At 42.5% G+C, this 18,561-nt stretch overlaps 1 protein-coding gene across 1 annotated transcript in view; it reads right to left on the bottom strand.

The window, feature by feature from the left end:
• Positions 1-17,731, bottom strand: part of LOC106086170 (probable serine/threonine-protein kinase DDB_G0267686) — a 112,644-nt gene extending 94,913 nt beyond the window's left edge. The window contains exon 1 of the mRNA XM_013250725.2: positions 16,594-17,731. Coding sequence (XP_013106179.2) covers positions 16,594-17,521 — 928 coding nt within the window. The 5' untranslated portion in view covers positions 17,522-17,731. The remainder of the gene's footprint in view (positions 1-16,593) is intronic.
• Positions 17,732-18,561: the final 830 nt, after the last annotated feature.

Below are 18,561 nucleotides of genomic sequence, written 5' to 3'. Positions count from 1 at the left end.
GCGGTTTGAGGCCCAACCCTGTAAATTGGTTGTTCTCGGCGGTAGTGGGACAAGTGCCCTAAGTCTCATAGCCGCAATGACTGCCTCAGACTTTATCTGTATGGATTTATATGCGTTGCATATCTAGAAAAGCCCTGAGTACCGTGCCCAAAGCGTGGTCCTGATCGCCCGCTCTCTGTGAACTTGTTGTTTTATTCATATGTGGGATAGAATCGATAAAAACTACTAAAGAATATCCCATTTAAGAACGTAAAGAGATAACTTTTGAAATTTGAAATGGTGTTATTCCAGGCTCATGTGGTCCGGGCAAATTTCAAATTTTGCTCATGAACAAACTTCTCACATATCAATGAGTGCAGTCCGATTCAAGTTTAAGCTCAATGATAAGGGGTCTCCTCCTTTTTAAAGTTGTTGGGAGTCATAACAGAACGGTACGTGCAAAATTTCAGCCAAATCGAAAGGAAACTGCGGCTTGTAAGGGCTCAAAAAGTCAAATCGGGAGATCGGTTTACATGGAAGCTATATCAGGTTATAGCGCAATTTCGACCGTACTATGCACAGTAGTTGGGAGTCATAACAGAAGTCTATCTGCAAAATTTCAGTCATATCGGATTAGAATTGCGCCCTCTAGAGGCTCAAGAAGTCAAGACCCAAGATTGGTTTAGATGGCAGCTATACCAAATCATGGACCGATTTGGCCCATTTACAATCCACACTGACCTACACTAATAAAAAGAATTTGTGCAAAATTTCAAGCGCCTAGCTTTACTCCCTCGAAAGTTAGCGTGCTTTGACAGACGGATGGACGGGCAGACGGACGGACATGGCTAGATCGACTTAAATGACATGACGATCAAGAATATGTATACTTTATGGGGTCTTAGATGCATATTTCGAGGTGTTACAAACAGAATGACGAAATTAGTGGAACAAGTGGAGATATCGCATTAATCAAGCTGACTTTTTTTGGGGACTTAAGAGCACTATCAGCAAAAAAAAGATATCGAAATTCGGACCACAAATAAAAATTTGGCAGCCCAAACAATTTTTCGATATGTCGAGGTTCCCAACTTTGGAGCCCTGCCCAGAGGAGCCCGCACCAGCTAAGGCCATGATCTCGTTAACACCTCAGCTTCAACCATTTCAAAGACTTATTTCAAACTGTTCTCAAACGGTATATCTTTTACTAATTTTTTTCCAATCTATCCCACTTTGCTTTGCTCTTTTTCTCCGTCGCAGTACACTAAACTACTGAGGCATAAGTAAATATTGGTCTAATATTGGAGCTGTAGAGTTTGTGAATATCCTCCGATTGCGGCCCCATTTTGAACCTACGACCCTGCCAAACATCTGTGAGCCTTCGAGGCACGCTCCTAAATGTGACACTTTGAATTCAGTTTCCTGACCAAAATCTCTCCTAAGTATTTGACCTTGTCAGATATCGAAATCGTTCTATTAATCGTGGTGCGTCAAATTGGCTCATCTTCGTCTTCCTCGTGAACTTTAAGTCTTCTCTTCTCGTTAACATTGAGAACTTTGGGAATAGCCTAGTCATAAGTCATCTCCAAGACCCTTTCGGGCCTTCTGTACAGCTGATTCGGTTCCTTACCCCTAAGAAGTACAATAAATCCTCAAATCCCTCCTCAGTCAGCATCGGTAATAGGTTATATATGGTGGCCATTCATAAGAGTGGCTATAAAATGCCCACCTGTGCCATTTCTCCATTTTCTTTATGTCATGGGACCCACAATTTATGCGTTTATTCTTTAGAATATGGTTTAACCAGTCTCTAAGACCCAGTTCAACCGGTACTGGTGTAAGGACAGTATTAGTGTGTCGGTCCGCACATTGCTAAAAGCGCCTCGATGTCAATGCATACCGCCAATGTGTACGACTTGGCATCGAAGGATTCTTCTATTTTATGCACAACCTTGTGCAGGGCATCTCCACCAACCTTACCCGGACATACGCTTGCTGTTTGTATTGGAGCCGTTTGCTGGGTGTCCTACTCTGTATCATGGTATCCCATGGTTTCGAGTGGAAAGGACGTAAGTCTCAACCTAACCCATAACAAGTGATCTATTGGGTTGCCAAAAAGTAATTGCGGATTTTTTAAAAGAAAGTAAATGCATTTTTAATAAAACTTAGAATGAACTTTAATCAAATATGCTTTTTTTACACTTTTTTTCTAAAGCAAGCTAAAAGTAACAGCTGATAACTGACAGAAGGAAAAATGCAATTACAGAGTCACAAGCTGTGAAAAAATTCGTCAACGCCGACTATATGAAAAATCCGCAATTACTTTTTGGGCAACCATAAAAAGTTTTTGAAGCTTGAAGTTTAGATAGGTTAAAACTACATATGGGTGACATTGGCCTATGTACTGGTACACCCTCCATATGTATTAATTTTCCAAGTTTTACTTTCAATAGCACATAAAGGAGGTTTTCCCTAGGCTATTTATTGAAAATTTGCTTTTAAAATTATGGTATGAGGATCATTATGGTAATGAAAATAGGACAAACCATTGACAATTCACAAATATACATATAGCCCTCCCCTCCCCCCATCAATTAATAGCAGACAATAAAAGATGAATAAAAATATGATAAAAATAACAACTCTAAGGATAAACATCATTTAAGACTTTTGGAATAATTGGCAACATTTAATCTGGCACCACAGTACAGCATTATGCTGCATCCTTGTAGGGCATCACACCCCTCCCATAGTAAGCTCACTTTAGTTTTGGTCTCAGGATCAGCCGATGATTTAGATCAGTTGCTTTGTTTTGTACCACGGTGGAAAATGAAGGTTAATACCCTTCCTTCATTGTTCTGGCTATTGTAATGCTTTTCAAAACACTAGCAAAGAAGGAGAGAGAATGAGAGGAACTGTTTGGAAATAAAAAAAAAAAAAAAACATAATAAAATTTTAAGCCTTCAGGCCTAAAAGGCTGCTGTAAAAACAAAGAGTGAAGCAATAGCGCCTTGTGAGCAGACACACTGTGTTTTTAAAATTTTTTCAATTTAATCATGTTTAAATTATTGGATGCGGTGAGTTCCACTCAATTTTTTTGCTTCTTTTTAACAAAACAGATCCCCTAAATCCCATAAAGAATAACACAATAACCAAAAAGAATGGGACCAACCAGTTTCAGAGCTAAGCACTAGGAGCTAGGAAATTGTTTCCTTGTAATTTTCGCTCATCGTAAGGGGGGTGAGTTTAATGGGCATTTGACTGCCAATTGCTGGCAAAGGATCAACAAGCCGGGCTATATTGAAAACCTACTATGCTTCGCCCCTATGTCTTCTGCTACCGATCGAAGGAGGCACACATGCATGCAGGAGGCGTAGCTAAATAGCCCATCCGTCACTTGGAAACAGAACCACAACACAACAGCAGCAGCAGACCTTCATTCCGTCATTCATTCCATTGTCATTTTGCACTGCCACTATGTGTGCTTGTGGTATGTTAGAAGTTTCAGCTACAATTTTTTATGAGTAGGAAGTCCTTTTCCTATTTTTCTATGCTATCGATTGTCATTGTTCTTGTCCCTTTGAATAGATTGGGCCGTCGGCATTATTGGATTAATGGCCAGTTTTCTGGTGGATTTTTATTAAAGCAATTTTGGGTTATTTTATGGTAGTTTTTTTGCGAGCGACTTGATTTTTTTTTGTGATTTATGTAATGGTATAGGGCACGTGCTAATTTCACTACATTGTAATGGGAATTGTTTTTCAAGGTGTTGCCAAAAAAATCTGTGGGTGGTGCTTTATATACGATAACGTCTTTTTAGTTTTTTTTTTTTTTTTTTTTTTATTGTGTGTATTGGTGTAAGTATAAGCTATTTGGCTACTTTTTCAACTCACGAAAAACGGTTTCATTTGATGATGACTAATAAAACTCATATTACATTACTTTAATTGGCTATGACAGAATATTTCTTACACTAGCCGAACGTAGAATAGCGTTCCAAGCGCCTCGATCTTCTGTGCTCATTTTAAAATCTCTGACACCAAGTTTCGAGGTGTCTCCCACAACTTGATCTTTCCATCGGGCTTTTGGTCTTCCCGGTTTGCGTGTACCACCGTGTTTGGCTTCAAAAGATTTCTTTGCTGGAGCTTCTTCATCCATTCTGACAACATGACCTAGCCAACGCAGCCGTTGTATTTTGATGCGTGTAACTATGCTATCGTCGTCATACAGCTCGTGGTTCATACGTCGCCTATATTCCCCGTTAACACAAACTGGTGCATATATTTTGCGAAGAATCTTTCTCTCAAATACTCGTAGCACTGCCTCATCTGCTTTCACAAGTACCCATGCTTCAGAACCATAAAACAGCACGGGTAGTTTCAGTGTCTTGTAAAGTGTAGTCTTCGTCTGTCGAGAGATGGCCTTGTTTCTAAACTGCTTACTTAGTCCAAAGTAGCATCTGTTTGCCAGTATTATTCTTCGCTTTATCTCAAAACTGGTGTCATTCGTTTCGGTTACGGCGGTGCCGAGGTAGATAAAGTTACTGACTATCTCAAAGTTGTGGTTCCCAACTTTCTCCATGTTCTTTATCTGCTCGGTTGTACAAGGCTTTTTGGGAGTGGAGACCATCCATTTCGTCTTATCTCCATTTACTGCCAGACCCATTTTCACTGACTCTCTTTCGATTCTTTCAAAGGCTGCAGTTACTACTTCCGGCGACCGACCTATGATATCGATATCGTCGGCATAGGCGAGTAGCATGTGCTCTCTTGTGATTAGTGTGCCATATCTATTCACTTCTGCATCTCGTATAATCTTCTCCAGCAGGATATTAAAGAGATCACACGAGAGGCTGTCTCCTTGTCTGAAACCTCGTTTGGTATTAAATGGTTCGGAGAGATTCTTTCCTATTCTTACTGAGGAACGCGTATCAGCAAGTGTCATCCTGCAGAGTCTTATTAATTTTGCAGGGATACCAAACTCAGACATGGCTTGAAATACCTTTGAACGTAAAGGAGTATCGAAGGCTTCTTTGTAGTCAATAAAGAGGTGGTAGGTGTTGATTTGTCCTTCTCGGGTCTTTTCCAGGATTTGGCGCAGTGTGAATATCTGGTCTAGGGTGGATTTACCAGGTCTAAAGCCGCATTGATAGGTCCCAATTATCTCATTGACTTTATGTTTTAATCTTTCACACAGTACGCTCGAGAGTATCTTGTATGCGATGGGGAGGAGACTTATTCCTCTGTAGTTGGCACATTCCGTCTTGTCTCCTTTCTTGTGTACGGGACATAGTATGCTGAGGTTCCAATCATCGGGTATGCGTTCTTCTAGCCAGATTGCGCAGATAAGCTGATGCATACGCCTTATCAGCGTGTCGCCTCCGGTCTTAAATAGTTTAGCGTGTAACCCGTCGGCTCCTGCTGCCTTGTTGTTCTTTAGTCGGGTTACTGCTACTTGGACCTCATTCTGACTAGGAGGTAAACATTCTATACTATCATCAGGGATTGGTTCTGCGGTATCCTCTTCGCCGCCAACATCGGACACTTGCAGTTGGGTAAAATGTTCTTTCCATATCCTCAGCATGTTGTCTGTGTCAGTTACCAGATTTCCTTCTTTGTCTCTGAAGGAGGATGTGCCTGCACCAAAAGCCATCGGTTTGGTGTTTAATTCTTTGGTAGAATTTCCGAACTTCATTCTGACTCCTGTACATCTCAATTCGCTCGCACTCACGTCTTTCCATTTCCTTTTTCTTTCTGCGGAATAAACGTTTCTCCTCTCTCCTTTTCTCCCGATACCTCTCCTTCATCTGGCGCGTTGCTACTGATTGCAGGGTTGCTCTATATGCCGCATTCTTGGCTTCAGTAGCATCTCGACACTCTTGGTCGTACCATGGGTTTCTTGGTCGTAGGAGGCTTTCGGTACCCAAGTACGGATTTCGCGGCATTTTCCATGGAGTGGGCAATAGTTTGCCACTGCGCCATTATATCATCGGAACAAGGAGTGCTTCCATGAAGCAGTTGGGTTAGTCGAGTGGAGTATGCCGCTGCCATTTGTTGTGTTTGCAGCTTTTCAATGTCCAGCTTCCGTGCAGTGTCAGATCATACTTTCCTCGCCATGTTCAAACGGGTGCGAGCCTTTGCTGCAACAAGGTAATGATCCGAATCTATATTCGCTCCACGGATCGATCGTACATCTAACACGCTGGAGCAATGCCTTCCATCTATCACAACGTGATCAATTTGGTTTCTCGTGTTTTGATCGGGTGACAGCCATGTGGCTTTGTGGATATTTTTTTGTTGAAATCTGGTGCTACTAACTACCATGTTTTTTGCCGCGGCGAAATCTATCAGCCTCAACCCACTACTGGACGTTATCTCGTGGAGGCCAAACTTTCCGACTGTTGGACCAAAAATTTCTTCCTTCCCTATTTTCGCATTAAAATCTCCCAGAACGATTTTAATATCATGGGCGGGGCAGCGGTCATATTCTCCCTCTAGGCGCTCGTAGAAAATATCTTTGGTCTGCTCGTCTTTGTCTTCCGTCGGGGCATGGGCACAAATAAGACTGATGTTGAAGAATTTGGCTTTTATGCGGATTGTGGCTAGCCTCTCATCCACCGGAGTAAAGCTGGAGACTAGGTGTTTCAGTTTTCGACTAACCACAAATCCGCAGCCAAATTCATGCCCCGTGTTATGGCAGCTAAAGTATAGTTCGTCACCGTTTGGTGTTGTAGTGACGCCATTCCCAGTTCATCGCACTTCCTGTAAGGCGGTTATGTCTGCCTTGTACTTCTCTAATACATCCGCCAGCGCGTATACTGCACCTTCTCTATAAAGAGTACGGACATTCCAGGTGCAGATCCGCAAATCATGGTCCTTTTTTCATTTGCGTGGGTCGTCAACGTTGGGGGGGTCCGTTTTTACTATTTCTTTGTTTTTCATAGTAGTTCTCAGTTTTCCGGGGGCGGGTTACTGGCCCAGCGCCCCAACCGCATGGGTTTGTGGGATTGCATGGGATTGCGAGCCGCTTGCTCCAAGATCCGACGCTCGCCGCCAGCCGCCCCTAACCTGGGAACAGACGCTGATATTGGCCATTAGTTATTTGAAGGCGCCAATAACTCGCCTTGTCACTCAATATTTAGTTAAGAGCCAGTGGCACCTGACTCCTCACTGTGACTCTCCTCTCGAAAATCGCTGACTGCCCGCGGACGCATTTGCAGCTACTCCGCATAAAAACGGAGCTTTCCACCATCCGCAACCTGTGGACGCGCCCGGTAGCTTTCAGCTAAGCTTCCCGTGATAACGATGGACACCACACAAGTCGGAGCTCAAAGTTCCAGCCTGTGTGGTGCTCATAGTCATCCCGTATCGCTCATAATCATCCCGTATATAGAAACAAGTAAAAGCGTGCCAAGTTCGGCAGGGCCGAATCTTAAATACCCTCCACCATGGATCGCATTTGTCAAGTTCGTTGACCGATATCTCTTTAAAGACAAACAAAGGATAATGGATAAGATTTGCTATGCTCTCTCAGCTATACCAAATTATAAACCGATTGCGACCGTATTTGGTTTACCTGTTGGTGTCCAAAGTGGAAATCATTGTGCAAAATTTCAGCTAAATCGGATAAGAATTATGCCCTATGGTGGCTCAAGAAATAAAATTGGAAGATCTTTTTATATGGGAGCTATATCAGGTTATGGGCCGATTCAGGCCTTATTTAATACGAATGTGAAAGGTCATACAAGAAGTAGTTCTGCAAAAGTTCAAGCAAATCGGATAAGAATTGATCCCTTCAGAAGCTCAAGAAGTATAATCGAAAGATCGGTTTTAATGGGAGCTATATCAGGTTATGAACCGATTTGGACCATACTTGGCGCAGTTGTTGATTGTCAAACCAAAACACTTCATGCAAAATTTCAGTCAAATCGAAAATATTTGCGCTCTCTAGAGGCTCAAAATTTCAAGATCCGAGATCGGTTTATATGGGAGCTATATCAGGTTATGCACCGATTTTGACCATACTTGGCAGAATCGTTGGAAGTCAAATTTTCAGCCAAATCGGATAAGAATTGCGCCCTCTAGAGGTTCAAGAAATCGAGATCTGAGATCGGTTTATATAGCAGCTATACCAAAACATGAACCGATTTGGCCTTTTTACAATCCCAATCGGCCTGCAAAATTTTAAGCACCTAGCTTTACTCATTCGAAAGTAAGCGTGCTTTCAACAGACAGACGGACGGACGGACATGGCTAAATCGACTAAGAATGTCAATCAAGACTATAAATACTTTGTGTTACAAACGGAATGACGAAATTAGTACACTCCCATTCTATGGTGGAGAATATAAAACCAAGTGGAAACATGCTAAGTTTGGCTGAAGAAACGCCCGTCCCCACGCAAGTACGAATGTACCTACGCCGGAGCTTATGGCACGTTCGGTACGTTCGCAAGTTCACCCAGATCACAGAAGAAACGGCTCTCCAGACAGGAGAGCCTACGTCTCTGCAGACTCGGGCAAGAACACAGCAAGTGCTTATCCTCATAGAGGCAACTCCTACAGAAGTTATTGTGTGGCATCACCATGCGTGCCGCCTTGCTGCCTAGGGTTATGACCCTTGGTACTCATTGACCTCCTATCGAACGCCAGCAAGTCCCTTGTCCTCCTCAGGTCGATGACTGGCCATAGCGCCTTTGCAGTCCGGGAACCATCCATCAAGCCCCACCTCGCCACCGACGCCGCCCTAGCCATTCTTGGCCATACTGTGTTCGTTGCTCGACAAATCGCACGTAGGCAAGACCGATGACTGGTTCGCCTGGCGCAGACGAACCCCTCCTGGAGCACTCGTCCGCTCTCTCATTTCCTGGAATCCCCTCAGCGTCACATAGTGGGCCCGGAGCTACCCAGGGACTCCAAACAATTCGCCACGCATCTTGACCTCAGCATCCTCGACCCTAAGGCCTTGAGCGCCGCCATACTATCCACATCAATTCTGAGTTTCTAGGGCGGTAAGTCCCTTACCAGAATTTCTCTTGTGGCCCCTGCAATTGCACAGACCTCTGCCTGACAGACCGTGCACTCGCCCGGCACTCTCAGAGACATACTGATATTGAGTGCATCAGAGCAGACCCCCAATCCAGTCCCTGATTCCATCTTGAAGCCATCTGTGTAGATCGAGGTCTCATCCTCCTTAAGTACACCATTTGCCCCTCTCAGGAAATCGAATAGCGAATGCCCTCACTCCAGTCGGCACTGGTGCCAGGTGGTCGGAGATCCTCCTCAGTCTACCCTTCGCATCCATAACACCTAGAATCGAACTGTGGCCGCAACCATCCTCCTTCAGCATGCCGAGCTCCCTCAGCCTAAGCGCGTCTCTGGCGGCGCACTTCCAAATATAGGTCCCAATGGGCTGCATATCCAGCATCGCCTCCGGATCTCAGTGCCCCTGTGATCCCGAAGCAGGCCAGTCTCTGGACCTTTTCGAACTCCCTCGCACGCTTCCTTTTCCCTACGGAATTCCACCATACCAGTGCCCCATAGGCTCACGATGGCCGTATATATCCAATAAACCATCTCGGTAGTTACCCCCCACTTCCTACCGAACATCCTCCTGCACTAGTAAAAAGGGCACAGTGCCTAACGGCTTCTTTCCTCGGTGTAGGTACTTCGACTTCTTCGATTCCAAGGACGGGAATCTGAAATCCGGTATTTTATACCTACGCGTGAAGAGCACCAGCTCCGTCTTCCTTGGGTTGGTCCTCAACCCATTTCTGGTAGCCCATCGCGACAACCTTCTCAGTGACCCTTCCATGATCTCGCTGATCGTCGACAGAAACCTGCCGCGGAGCAGCAGCACGACGTCGTCCGCATAAGCGATAATCCTCGTGCCGTCCCCACTGAGATCCATCAGGATTTCACGAGGTTCCATAGAATTGGCGAAAACACTTTTCCTTGGGGCTTTCCTCTGGGCACCCGCGTTCTATCCACACTATCTCCCAGGTTCGCATTAATAATCCTGCCATAAAGCAAACTATTGGTCCACTGGGAGATTTAGGGGTGAACCCCGAGCGGTCCAATGCGGCGACTATCGCCCCTATCTCCACATTATTGATGGTCCCTTCAATATCCAAGATGGCCGCCAAAGTGTTCTCCTTCTGTCGGTGAGACGTCTTGACCTCCTGCACCACTTCGTGAAGGGCCATTTCCACCGACCTGCCTTTGAGGTATGCGTATTGTGTCCCACTAAAGTTTTCCGGCGTCAGTCCCCCTCTCACCTTCAGGTCAATCAGTCGAAAGACTGATGACAGACTTATAGGTCTATAATCCTTTGTCGTAATGTGGTTTATTCTTCCCGCCTTGGGGATAAAGAGCGACTTGACTTCCCTCCGTGCCCTCGGTATGAAGGACCATGTCAGGCTCGCTCGGAAGATCCGCTCAAGCAGGGTGACTCCAAGGGACTCCTGCAGCAGTGCCGGGATAATTCTGTCAGGTCCGGCCGACTTAAATGGCCGAAAAGTGCGGGCCGCCCACGCTATCCTTTCCTCGTCAACGATGTCCCTGATGAGGTCATCCGTATAGGCCACATGTGTAGGTATTGCGATGTCTTGATCGCCGACCTCTTCCTGGCCACCTAAGAAATGAGCCTCCATCAAAAGTTCCACGTCTCCGGTCTACTCTCAGTGTAAGTCCCTCCCTCCCTCCTCAGGGAGCTAGGTGTGCTGGGATCCTTCGAGAGCACTTTGCGCAACTTAGATGCCTCACTAGTGCTTTCCAATTCCCCACAAAATTTCGCCATCCTCGTCTCCTTCTTGGACTTGCCAAAGGTGTCACGATACTCGTCCCAGCCCTCTGCCGCGTTCTCCCTCTTGGGCTTATTACAAAGTCTTGTGCTCTCCCTCCTGAGCACCTTCAGTCCCGTTGAACACCATGACTGGCTGGTTTTACGTGGTCTCATTCGGGACAAAAAGGCCTTGTTCAGTCATAGTTATATAAACCGATCTTGGATCTTGACTTCTTGATCCTTTAGAGGGAGCAATTTTTGTCCGATTTGACTGAAATTTTGCACGTGGTGTTTTGGTATCTTTTTCAATAACTGTGTTAAGTATGATTCAAACCGGTTTATAATCTGGTATAGCTATCATATAAACCGATCTTGGATCTTGATTTCTTGAGTCACTAGAGAGCGCCATTCTCATCCGATTTGGGTGAAATTTTGCATGAGGTGTTTTGTTATGACTTCGAATAACTGTGTTAAGTATGGCGCAAATCGGTACATAACCTGATACAGCTGCCATATAAACCCATGTGGGATCTTGATTTCTTGAGCCTCGAGAGGGCGCAATTCTCAAACGATTTGGAAGAATTTTATACAGCGACTTCTCTCATGACCTTCTCAATATCCGTGTCTAATATGGTCTGAATCGATCAATAGCTTGATACTGCTCCCATGTAAACCGATCTCTCGCAATTCTAATCCGAATGAACTGAAATAATACACAATAGCATATTCTTATTCAATATTCTTTGTTTGCCTTAAAAGAGATACCGCGACAAATGCGATTCATGGTGGAGCGTTCTAAGATCGGCCAGGCCGAATCATGAGAACCCAACACCATGGATTCTGCTAAAAATTTATATTTTATAATTTAAGTTGTAGGGCATAATTTAATTCTACATACCAAACTTCTATCAAACCAGTAAAAATTAAAACTTCTAGGAACCGAACCAAGATGATCGAAAGACCGGTTTACATAGGAGCTATATCAGGATTTGCAAATTTTAAGCTAAATCGGACAAAAATTGCGTCTTCCATGGGCTCAAGAAGTCAAATCGGGGATGGTTTTATATGGGAGATATATCTAAATCTGAACCGATATGCCCCATTTGCGATTCCCAACAACCTACATCGATATTAAGTATCTGTGCAAAATTTCAAGCGGCTAACTCTGCGCGTTCGACCTCTATCTTGATTTCGACAGACGGACATGGCTAAATCGATTCAGAACGACAAGACGATTAAGAACATATATACTTTGTATGGTCTTAGACGAATATTTCGAGGTGTTATAAACGGAATAACTAGATTAGTATGCCCACATCCTATGGTGGTGGGTATAACAAGTAAAAGTGTGTTAAGTTCAGCCGTGCCGAACTTTGGATACCCACCACTAAAGATATAATAATCATCCTATTTTATTGTAACTCTACTACTATTGTATATCCATAATTTTATCTAAATAGAGGCTGGTCTCGATAATATTTTATATGGGATTAAGACCCTTAACTGGAAGAACGATTTATATGGCCGCCTTATAGAGTCTGATCTGATTCATATTTGGTTCGGGAGGCTTGAAACAACTCACTATTTCAAATCTCTACGAAATCGGGTGATAAATAAAGCTTTTATGAGCCTCAGACCCTTAATCGGAATATCAGTCTATGTGACAGCTATATCTAAATATTTTTCGATTTTTACCATATTTGGGTCAGATGGCGGGAGGTTTAAAACATCTCACTGATTCACATTTCAGCGAAATCGGTTATTAAATAGAGCTTTTAAGGTAATAAGTAAAGCTTGTCTTAGGTTAATCGGCATATCGGTTTATGTGACAGCTATATCTAAATATAGTCTTATCTGAACCATATTTGGGTCGGATGTCGGAAGGCTTAAAACAACTCACTGCTTAAAATATCAGCGAAATTAGGTAATAAATGCAGCTTTTATGGTTTCCAGACCCTTTATCGGTAGATCGGTCTATATAGCAGCTATATCTAAATATAGTTCCATCTGAACCATATTTAGGTCTGATGTCGGGAGGCTTAGAAACTCTCACTGTCTTAAGTTTCAGTGAAATTGGAAAGAAATAAAGCTTCTACATGCTTTAGATCCTTTATCGGCAAATCGGTCTATATGACAGCTATATCTAAATATGGTCCGATCTGAACCGGGAGGCTTAAAAAAAACTCACTATTTCAAATTTTAGAGAAATTGGATAAAAAAATAAAGCTTCTATAGGCTTTAGATCCTTTATGGGCAGATCGGTCTATATCCGGTCTTAAATCATATTCAGGTCGGATGTCGGGAGGCGCATATATGTTCTGTATATCGGGTTATGAACCGATTCGGGCCACACTTGGATTGGATGTTGGATAGCAAATTAGATGCCAGTGTGCAAAAGTTCAACCAAATCGTATTAGGATTGCGCTATATCAGATTTTGAACCGTTTCGTACCATATTTGGCACATATATTGAATGTCATAGAAAATGTCATATCACAAAATTTCCAAATTGCACTCCATATCATCGGTTTATATGGGAGATATATCCAAATCTGAACCCATATGGCCCATTTGCAATTCCCAACGGCCTACATCTATAAAATGAATCTGAGCAAAATTTCAAGGGACTATCTTTATGAGTTGGACCGGTTAAATCGACTCAAAATGTCCAGTCGATCAAGAATATATTGGGTTGCCCAAAAAGTAATTGCGGATATTTCATATAGTCGTCGTTGACAAATTTTTTCACAGCTTGTGACTCGGTAATTGTATTCTTTCTTCTGTCAGTTATCAGCTGTTACTTTTAGCTTGCTATAGAAAAAAAAGTGTAAAAAAGTATATTTGATTAAAGTTCATTCTAAGTTTTAAAAAAAACCGCAATTACTTTTTGGGCAACCCAATATTTATATATGGTGGTGGGTATAACAATCGGAATGACTTGGATTGTTTACCCCCCATCCTATAGTGATGGGTAGAAAAAAAAGTTTAAGTTGGGTTGAAAATTCTAGGGGAGCTAATTTTTTGTTTGGGTTGAAGGGGGGTTAATAGAGCAAGCAAAATATTTATATATTTTCATACCGATACTATCCGTAGGAGGCCGATGCAACGCAGAGTTTAGCATGTCCGCCTATGACGAAGAACGCCTGGGTTCGAATCCTGGCGAGAACATCTAAAAAAAAGAATTTTTGGCTTTGGTTATTCCCTCCTAATGCAGGCGACATTTGTGATTTACTATGCCATGTAAAAAAAGTGCCGCAAAAGTGGCACGCTGTTCAGTCTCGGGTATCATCAGAAGGCCCTTAGCATTGAGCTTAAACTTGAATCGGACAGCACTCATAGATATGTGAGGCGTTTGCCCCTGTTCCTTAATAGATTGTCCTTGCGCAAATAGGCAAAGTTAAATTTTTTGCAAAATTTAACATAGATATGCACTGAATATATCCTTTAATATACACTGGGCCTATAGAGGGCGCAATTTTCATCCGATTGGCCCAAACTTTTGAACAATGGTTTCTCTCATGCATTCCAACTGACTTTATTAAATCCACCACCATAGGATATCGGGTATATTCATTTAGTCCTTCCGTTTGCAACACATCGAAATATCCATTTCCGACCCTACGAAGTATACATAAAGGGTAATTTTTTAAGAGCTATAGGAAGTTAAAAAAAAGCACATCAAACTCAGAGAAATGCATGAAATCTTAATTTGAATCGATAGAACGGTCCATATAATTTAATATTTGAAGATTATTTTATGCAAATGTTGACCGTGAATGCGCCTCAAATGATCCATCCGCTTAGGCCAATATTGGCATACTCTTTCCAACATTTCGGCCATTATCTTACGAATAAATAGTTCAATGTTATTTTCCAGTGCGTCAATTGATGCGGACTTGTCTGTATAGACATGATCTTTAACATGGCCCCACAATATATAGTTTTAAGGCGCTAAATCGCACGATCTCAGCGGCCAATTGGTCAGTCCCGAACGTGAAATAAAATGTTCACCGAACTCGCCTCTCAAAAAGTCCATTGTTAGGCGTGCTATGTGACGTGTGGCACTGTCTTGTTGAAACCACATGCAAGTCAAGCTGTTGGATTTTGGGAAAAAACAAAGTTGGATATTATCTCACCGTAGTAACGTTACGATTCGCATCATCTTTGAAGAAGTACGGTCCAATAACGCCACCAGCCCATAAACCGCACATAGCTGTGATTTTTTCTGGATGCATTGGTAGCTCTGGCAATGCTTCTGGCTGATATTCACTTCAAAATTGACAATTCAGCTTATTTACATACCCATTGAGCCAAAAATGAACACAGCTTTCGATAAAAAAGTGGATCTTCGACCAACTTTCCAAGAGCCCATTTACCAAAAATTCTGCGTTTCGGTATGTCCTTTAGCTTCAATTATTGCACCAGCTGTAAATCCTTCACTCCTAAATCCTTCCGCAATATTTTCCACGTTGTTGAGTAACAGTGGCCAAATTGCTGCGAACGGGAACTAATCGATAATTGATGGTCATCATTAACACTGGCCAATACAGCTGCGATATTTTCATCAGTTCGCACTCTTCGTAAGCGTGTTGGTGGTTTAATATCCAACAATGTAAATGTGGTGCGAAAATAGCCCGAATAGATGCTTCAGTGGGCCATAAAATGGAAGAAGCGCGCGATAAACTTTCTTAACAGAGCACGCATTTTGATAATAAAATTCAATAATTTGCATGCGTTGTTCGTTTGTTAGACGATTAATGGTTAAATTATAAACCAAACAGAAGATGTTTGACAGTGAAATAAAACATGAAACGTGCGTGAGCTGTTTAAACCAGTGTTGCCAAAAAGATAATAGCTAAAAAATCACCCTTTTATATAAATCCATCTCCTGATTTTTACTACCCATTATACCCTACTCAACCACTGTGTAATAGAGATAGACCCATTGATAAGTATACCGATCGACTCAGAATCACTTTCTGATTCGATTTTTCTATGTCCGTCTGTCTGTCTGTCCATGTTAAATTGTGCACAAAGTACAGCTTGCATTTTTCATCCGATAGTCTTCGAATTTAGACACTTTTTTTGGCTTTGAGGCAAAGCCCCTTGAAATTAGAAAAAATCGGTTCAGATTTAGATATAGCTGAAATATTGGAATAAAGTGCTCATTTCTTAACTGATTCTCTGTAAATTTGACAGGAAAGATTTTTTGTGACCCGGGGTCGGAACGGCGTGGCGCTGTGCGACATGTCTTTAAGAGAGAAGTTTTACATGGCATAGTACCTCACAAATATTGCCAGCATTAGGAGGGGAAACCACCGCTGAAAATTTTTTCTGATAGTCTCGCCAGAATTCGAACCCAGGCGTTCAGCGTCATAGGCGGACATGCTAACCTCTGCGCTACGGTGGCCTCCCTCAATGATAATGGCCCTCCCTTTTATAGCCGAGTCCGAACGGCGTGCCGCAGTGCGACCTCTCTTCGGAGAGAAGTTGCCAGCATTTGGAGGGGAAAACCATCGCTGACATTTTTTTCTGATGGTCTCACCACGATTCGAACCCAGGCGTTCAGCGTCAAAGGCTGACATGCTAACCTCTGCGCTAGGGTTGGCCTCCGAGAAATATAACGAAATACTTGTTTTTAACACATTTCCGCAGAAATTCCCAGATGTGATTTGTAGGAGGATGATAACTACTGCCCATATCAGAACACCAAACTAGACGTGCGGCAAATATATTTGACCTGTTTTAATGCCAAATCTGTTGCTTTCTAAAGATTTCTAAACTTAACAAATTCTCTCATAAAAAACAGTATTCAAATAACCAACAGACTTACCATTACGCACTCGTACACCTTCTCGGGTATCACCCAATATCGCAGAAACACTAAATTTCAAAATGGGCTTGGTACTACTGTCCTTTAGGAGGGTTGTGGCGCTGGGCACCGGAGATATATTCTCGACTTTGGGTATACGCGTCAATTCGTCATCATCGTCATGCACTAAATCCACTTCATCATCCTCATCCTCATGATCGATAATTTCCTCATCCATGTCCATGTCATCGTCTATGCCAATATCAGCCTCTTCCTCGTCATCGTCATCCTCATCGAAATCCTCGTCGTTATTATTTGCAAGACCATCAGCCTCTAAATCCATATCGCCATCGTCGTTGTCATGCAATTCATTGTCATCCTCAACAACTTCGGCATCTTCATCAGCACAAGCAGCAGCAGCAGCGGCAGCGACTTTATTCTGCGTTACTTTACATTTATTGCGGCCACCACTATTCAATTGATTTGTGTTTGAATTTTTCACTAAATTGGATTTCCGCGATTTTCGATTCATGTTTTTGCACTTATCACACTTAAAGTTCGAATCGCCAATATTGGCGAATTTTCGTTTGGCATTGAGAGTTTGCACATAACCACCACACTGTTGGCAACACATTTCCGTATGTTGTTGCCGTTGCTGGAGCTGCTGCTGCTGCTGTTGCTGTTGTTGCTGTTGTTGCTGCTGCTGTTCACTTAAACGTCCTGCCAGATTCAAATGGTGATGATGATGCAGATGATGGTGATGATGACTCTGACTGAGATTTTGATGCAGTTGCTGATTGTTGTGGCTGTGATTATCGTAGGTCAAGTGCTGTTGTTCTGTGTTGCTGGAGTTCGAACCTGCTTGTGTGGCTGCCGCTGCTACGCTATTGGCAAAGGCATTGGCCGCATCTTCATGAGAAGTCATTGAGGAGTTACGACTCAAAAGCATTCTGAATCATGGACTTAAAGGGCTTGGTTTTCTTTGTTTATTTTTAAGCAAAAAAAAAGAACTTTTTTTAATCACAGTTTGGAGAGTATTTGCAAATACAATTTCTACACTAATTTGGATGCTTTATCTTTCTTCCTTTCTATTTTTTTTTCACTAAATTAGTTTTTTTTTCTACAATTCACTCAATATTATTTCCACCTAAACGTTATCCTTGAAAATTCGTCCTTTCTTTACATGTGACCGCAATGCGTGACTTGTAGACGCGTATCGTTCAAAAATCGAACTGAACTTGGCCACCCGTTTCAGTTCATTGCGAATATTCTCAACGAATGAAGGATGTGTTGAGTGTGTGTGTGTGTTTGAATGTAGCACTGCATTAGGTGGCTGCGCATTTGTGTTACTGCCATGGTGTGTGTTTGAGCAGTTATGCTGGCATATTGCAGCAGTGTTGGTGTTTTGGTGTTGGTGTTCGGAGAGCTCCTTCGTTTAAGGGTTGCTTGGCGGTGGTTGGTCTGTTTCTCCTGCCCATATTTCGCACATTCTTATTTCCTTTATTTTTATTGTTGTTGCCATTGTTGGTAATGGCATCCAATTTGTTTTTATATGTGCCCATGTGTGTGTGTATGTGTTTGCTTGTGTGTGTGGCACGTGATGATCCTTATATACCCAACAGCTTTGGCCCCATGCCACCGGTGCGCTATAATTGCGAAGTGAATGTCGACGGTAATGCATTCATTGTTTTCTATTATTTCCTTTATCGCATTTTCCCCTCGTTTTTCTGACAACTTAATATTTTTCTTGGAGTTTTTTCTTTGTTTTTTTTTTTTTGCTTTTCCTTCGCATCTGTCCCTCAGTTCCTTTTTTCAATTATTTTATTTGATTTTATTTACATATTTTTTTTTGTTGAAAGCTTTTGTGTGAGGTTGCTAAAACAATAAAATTTTAATTTTCGTGTACCTTTCGCCCAGGATGAGCGTTTCTTTTTATCTTTTGTTTTTTTGTTTTTGGGCCAGACGGGTCAGGCTTCAGCATTGTGTTTA

This window comes from Stomoxys calcitrans, chromosome 1, assembly GCF_963082655.1.
Source record: "Stomoxys calcitrans chromosome 1, idStoCalc2.1, whole genome shotgun sequence".
Lineage (NCBI taxonomy): Eukaryota > Metazoa > Arthropoda > Insecta > Diptera > Muscidae > Stomoxys > Stomoxys calcitrans.
This window is presented reverse-complemented; position numbering and strand designations above follow the sequence as displayed.